Here is a 6664-nt window from a genome sequence, read left to right on the forward strand (position 1 = left end):
GAAGCTGGAGGGCAAGGAAGCCTGTTGAAAGTGGCCTTTCTAAAAAATTTTATTTTCAGTACATTAAATTTACCTATAAAGCGTTCTAAAAATATATACTTTTTTCCTTTTTAAAAAGGTATAATAAAACATAAAAACCCCAAAAACAGAATACTTGGCATTTACAATTCAAAATCAAATTTAAAAAAGGAGGACAAAAATCAAATTAGCAGATTATTAAATATGGACAAAACTATACTTTTTAAAGTTTAAAGTTACAAGCAATTTTGTAGACTTGACATAAAAGAATGGCTCAAAACTGGGAGAATTTTCCTTCATTTCTAAAAAGAAAATATAGAAGTTACGAAGTTTCTTGAGTACACAAGATTGACTTCTTGAGGCTCAGAACAGGGTAGAGAAGGTAGAGACTGGATCTGCAGGGGCCAACCAAAAATACCCAGAAATGTTCTCAGTAGCTCAGGCAGCTAATTGGTGGTCTCCAAGGTACTAACAGCTTCCTTCATTCTCCATATGTTCAGGGGAAACATAATTGAAACCACACATTTCACCTTTTGAAACAATGCATTTCTCATAGCAGGCTTAAAGCAGTGATTCAGACGTCCAAGGCACACAAATATGGAAGCAGGAAGACAAAATGGTATCATCCTCCAATAATGCTGGTAAAAATTTGTCAGATCTTCACATGAAAGGAATCTTAGTTTCATAGGCTAGAAGTCCAAAATCAAGGTGTTTACAAGACCAAGCTTTCCCCCCAAAGTCTAAGCATTCTTGTGTTGGCTTGCTGCATATCTTGGAGTTCCTTGATTTGTCTGTAAACATATTTATTGAGGGGAAAATGGACTATAGAAAATTGACTATGTGGAGGAAATAGTTATAAGATTATCAGAGAGGAATGGTGGGAAGCCCTGTATAGCAGTATGGAAATAAAAATGACCCTAAAGTAGGAAAATGTAAAAAGCCCTCAACAATATTTTGCAAGATGTCTGTATGCTCTCATGCAGACTAGAGCTTATACTATTGTAGTTTGGTTACTAAAACAATGGGTGACTCCTGAAGGACAGAGGACTTGGAGTCACTTGTATTACTTTCCTTCAAAATTATGAATGTCACTGAGAAAAAGAGAACAAGAGAATGAGAAAGAGATAGAAATAAAGAATTACAAAGTGAGAGGGAGGAGGAGAGGTAGTGTTAGAAAGAGTAGGAAAAAGAGAAATAATGAGGAAAACAGAAGTGGAGAAAGGGAGGGAGAGAGGGAAGTGAGATAAGGTAAGGGCATGCATTAGTTAGGATCTATATAATTGTAAGCAATGTAAATCAACTCAAACTATTTTTAGAGGTACTTTATTGGCTCAATTTATTGAAAAGTCCAAGTGTGAGTCTTGATCTAGGAGGTAAATCCTAGTTAAAGCAATCCAGATCGAACAAATAGTTAAAATAATCTCATAAGAAATATCCTCTCTCCTTTGTACAGTTCCACTTTCCTCTCTGGTGACTTCATTCTCAGTCTGGCTCTCCACATATATTGGCAAAGATGGCCAGCAAAAACTCCAGGCTCCCATTCTACTAGTACCAAGACCCTTGAAAAAAGAGTGACTCTTCTGATACTTAGGAAACATTCCTGGGGTTAAATTGCATTAGGATGGCTTAGATCACACACTACTCAGGGTAGATCACTGTGGCTATGGGGATATTCCTTTCTCATTGATCAGATCTATATTCCATGGTTACCATTCAATTCAAAGAGTGGGTGTCCACCCCACCCAGCAAAATATGAACTGAGAGTGGGAGACATGTGATGTCTTTAAAGGGAAAGATGCATCCTTTTATCAGGAGAGGGGAAGTTGAACAGACCAAAATAATTTATATCTACCTCAAAGAGACTGAGATAGAAGACAGGGAAGAAGGAGAAGATAGAAGAAGGGAAGAGGGAAGAGAGGATAAGGAAAGAAGGAGAATGAAGAAATGTAGAAAAGGGGCAGAGAGAGAGAGAGAGAGAGAGAGAGAAAGAGAGAGAGACAGAGAGAGAGATATTGAGAGAGAGAAGAAAGAATTTGAACAGCATCCACCATGGCTTCTATAGGCCCAAGAGGCAGAGTTACATATAGGTAGAGAGTAAGTTGAAAAGATACTATTCGGAAAGGTTTTCTTGTGGTAAAAAAGAGGATCCTACATTTGGCTTTGCAAACACAAACTTCTCATTATAGTGGGTTCCGCAACTTCATCTGTGAATACCAAAAACATATCTTTTCCCCAAATGAAGGTATTGCATGCCTAAGGCATTTCATATTTCCTACGAGTGCAAGAGTCTCTTCAAGACTTTCTTTACAGCCTCTTTTACTTCCTTATTCCTCAGGCTGTAGATGATGGGGTTCAGCATTGGGGTCACCACTCCATAAGAGAGCCCGATGATCTCATCAGATGTCTTCGTGTCCTTTGACTTGGGCTTCATATACATAAAAAGGGCTGAACCATAAAATAAAACTACCACAGCCAGGTGGGCTGAACAGGTAGAAAAGGCTTTCTTTCTTCCTTCAGCAGAATTAAGTCTCAGGATTGTAGAGAGGATGAAAACATAGGAGATAAAAATTAACAGTAGAGGAAACACCAAGAAAACAAAACTTGCCACTGTCATGATAAGCACATTGATGGTGATATCTGAGCAGATGAGTTTAAGAAGAGCCAGTAACTCACAGGTAAGATGGTCAATGACATTATTCCCACAGAAAGGCAACACCATTGCTAAGACTGTTTGCACTAGGGAGTTCAGACAGCCTATGATCCAGGGCCACACAGCCATGTGCACACATAGTACCCTGTTCATGATGATGAGGTACCTCAGTGGGTTGCAGATGGCCACGTACCGATCATAGGCCATCACAGCCAGGAGGACACACTCAGTGCAGCCTAAGCCAAGGGAGACAACCATCTGTAGAGAACAGCCAATGAAGGAGATGGATTTTCTCTCAGACCTAAATATAATGAGCATGTTAGGAATGAAAGAAGATGTATAGCAGATGTCCAAGAATGAGAGGTTCCCAAGGAAGAAGTACATGGGAGTGTGGAGGCGGGAATCCAGGATGCTGATGACAATGAGGAGGCTGTTTCCTAGGAGGATTACCAGGTACGTAATGAAGCAGAACATGAACAAAGAAAGTTGGAGCTCTGGGTATCTGGAAAACCCCACCAGAAAGAATTCAGTCACTGCAGAGTAATTCCCCATATTCATATGTCCATGTCACCTGCAGAATTCACATAAGGACATGATTCAGGGAAATTTAAATTTATAATGTAGATAAAAAATCACTTTGAGTTGCTTTATTTTGTTTGAGGTTTAGACCTGCCCTAGGAATCAGAATGGGCAGGATTATTTTAATTTTATTGATGATGAAACTGAAACACTGATATATTCTTTCCTACGTAGGACCATTCAGAGGAAGTCTATAATACCACCAAGAATTTTGTTGGGATGTGCTAGGCCTCTAATAAAATAATAAGGACAAATTAAAAAGTTGTTATAGATCAATCTAATTATTACTGAATATTCTAAAATCAAAGCTGTTTTCTAGTGAAAACTTATCCAATCAGCACCATGCTATTTAGGTGTGACTTTGGATAAATTACTTAACTTTTTCAAGCCTCAGCTGGTTCATGGTGAAATATGGGAAAGAAATAATTCTTTGGAAAATTGTTGTCGTGTCTGTCATAATAAGTGGGTAAAACATGTTATCTACAAAAGTAATATGTTTTATAATTATATTGGATTACTATAATTATTAGGACTTTTGACTGTCTCAAATGAAAATTAATTTAGTGTGTTTAGGGTGATGGCACTAATGTTTTGGATCGTAATGGACAGATTGAATATTTTCTCTTCTCAGATGGGTTTCTATGCACTCTTCTTCCAAGGCCAAGTTGAGAGTTAGTCTGGAAACATTTAAGACTAGTCTGCAGGAGCTTCCTAGGGCTGAGGAGCCTTGTTTCCCATTATATACAGGCCTTTGAGAAACTGTTATTTCCAATGCCTTAGTATAGCTCACTTTCATTGCCTTTGTATTGCTCTAAATTCTGTTAAGTGCTCTTTTTTTTTGTCACCAACTTCATAGACAACTTCATTTACTTCATTAACATAAACTTCATTTTATGTTTTCTCAGGCATTTTAATATTATTTTATTGAGTACTTAGTGATAATTTTTCCTCTCAATCTTTGTATTTTTCCAGTATCTAGAGTAAATAAGAAAACATGGAAAAAGTAACCCTGTTACACTAAATCAGCCCACCATAAAAGGCCCATTTTATCCTCTCCATCTTGTTTCATGCCACTTCCCCTTTACCTCACTCCATGATGTGTGAAGGGAGAAGTTACTGGAGTTTGCTTTCCCATAATCTTTATCAGTCTTGTCTAAAAAGCTACTCCAATAGAACAATATAATAAGGTAAAATAGTATATTATGTGTGCATTGGTATGAAATAAGGCTTCAACAAGTCTTTTCCAACCAGATTCCCATCCTTAAATCCCTTTAATGTAGACAATTTGGTGCCACTAAAGACTCCTCCCCCCATACTCCAGCCAGGAGGAACTCTGGTACTTTACCCCAAACACTACCCTCTCTTTCATTTTATGCTCTTTAAAATACTCTTATTTTGAACTGGAAAGGCCCTTCCCAGGTGCTTATTGCCTTTTCTAGGAAAACTTTCCCACTTCCGGTTCTGAGATGTATGCTCCTGTGATGGTTAGGCTCATTGGCCAGTTTGGCCAGGTAGTGGTGTCCAATTGTTTGCTTACACAAGCACTAGCCTGATTGTCACTGTGAAGATATTTCATGGACTTAAATAATCAGTAAATCGATTGCATCTATGGCTTATTACATCTACAGTCAACTGAGGAGTCTGCCTTCAGGAATGAGGGATGTCTCATCCAATCAGTTGAAGGCTTTGAAAGGAGAAATGATGATTTCAGCTGTTAGTAGAGAGAATTTCCTTCTCTATTTCAACCAGGCAGCTTTGCCTGGAGAGTTAGTTCATCAAGACCTTCACTGGAGTTCCTGGCTTGCAGCCTGACCTACAAAATTTGGACTTGTATGATGTGACTGTTAAAAAATCTCGTAGTATTTACAGATATCTCCTATTGGTTTTGTTTCCATAGAAAACCCTCATTGGTACAGCCTCCCTCTAAGGGTTTTCACAGAACTCTAGGCTCACCTCTCTCATAGCATCCTCACTTATTCATTTATTCAACACTTAGCATGGCAGATACTGTAGTAGTTACTAGAAATCCAATTGTGAGAAGATAGATGCTGACCCTCAAAATGTTCACTGACCAGAGTTATTTTATACTTTTAAGAAACAACTTCTGTGCTACATAAAAGGTTTAATGTCCAAAGTTATGGAAAACTTTGCAAATCATTTTGTTTAAATGAAACCAAACCCCCAAACTGTCAAAGACAGAATAAATTATGGTTCAATCTCATTTGGATATATATGCAAATATCATAAATAAATATGCTCAAACCATATTAATGTCATATATTTCATGAATGTAAGACATTCCAAATTAATATCTGGAGATCCATAAATATAATGTACCAAATAGGTAAATAAAATAAAACAAATCTATAAGGTCATATAGCTTGATACAATAAATCATTTGATATAATACAACATTCATTTGTGATAAAAATTCTTAGTAATCTAGATATAGGTCAAATTAGTTTTAGATGATGAAACTCTGGAGGTATTCCCTAAAAGTCAGTAAAGATTCCTATTATTATTATGATTTTAATTAATTTTTCCCCTGAAGAGTCAGCCAATAGTTCCTTTGTTTTCCCTCCAGGATGTTGAAAATCTGGCATATCATGGTGGTGGTGGATCATCTTACAAAATGTGAGAAAATTACCCTCATTTGCGTACCAATGGAAATTGTAATCTTGGAGAGTTAGGACAAGGGAAAATGCTCATGATATAATTTTTTATGAGAACAAAATTTCTTGACAATATAAATGATCACAATTTTGTATCTATGTTAGAAAACACACTAAAACATCTACTGTGATTTTCTTTGGAAAGAGGGATTTGGGGCTGTGAAGGTTTGGAGCTTTGTATCCCAGAAAATATGTTCTTAAACTTAATCCATTCTTGTGGATATGAACCTTTATAAATGGGACCTTTTTTTTTCTTCTTCTTTATTTTCTTTTAAATGTTACATTTAAAAAATATGAGGTCCAATGAGGTTACTTCAGTTAAGGTGTGGTCTAGCTGAATCAGGATGGGTCTTAATCTTATTAATGAAGGCATAGGAACAGTCACCAAAAGAAAAAAAGCCAGAGTGAGCAGCCAGATGCTGAAGGTCAGTGGAACCTGAAGAGAAAGAAGAATCCAGGAGAGGCCACCACATGCGTTGACATGTGGTAGAACAGCCAGGGGCCAAGAACCTCTGGCAGCAAGCCCCAAGACACCAGGTTTTCTATGAGAAAACATTGCCTTGATGATGCCTTGTTTTCTGAACTTCCCCTAGCCTCAGAATTATGAGCCAATAAATTCCCATTGTTTAAGCCAAACCATTGCATGACATGTCTTTGGCAGTCCGGGAAGCTGTAAGAAGGGTGTTCTAAAATTTCTTAACCTTTTTCAAATTTAAAAAATTTTCTCCAGTGAACCAATGTTTTC

General features: G+C 37.3%; 1 protein-coding gene across 1 annotated transcript; it reads right to left on the reverse strand.

Moving 5' to 3' along the window:
• Positions 1 to 2290: 2290 nt before the first annotated feature.
• On the reverse strand, positions 2291 to 3226 carry LOC101438301 (olfactory receptor 13D1). The gene has a single exon (XM_071216541.1). It carries the CDS (start codon positions 3224 to 3226, stop codon positions 2291 to 2293), a length of 936 nt encoding a protein of 311 aa, XP_071072642.1.
• Positions 3227 to 6664: the final 3438 nt, after the last annotated feature.

The sequence above is a fragment of the Dasypus novemcinctus genome, chromosome 8, assembly GCF_030445035.2.
Source record: "Dasypus novemcinctus isolate mDasNov1 chromosome 8, mDasNov1.1.hap2, whole genome shotgun sequence".
Lineage (NCBI taxonomy): Eukaryota > Metazoa > Chordata > Mammalia > Cingulata > Dasypodidae > Dasypus > Dasypus novemcinctus.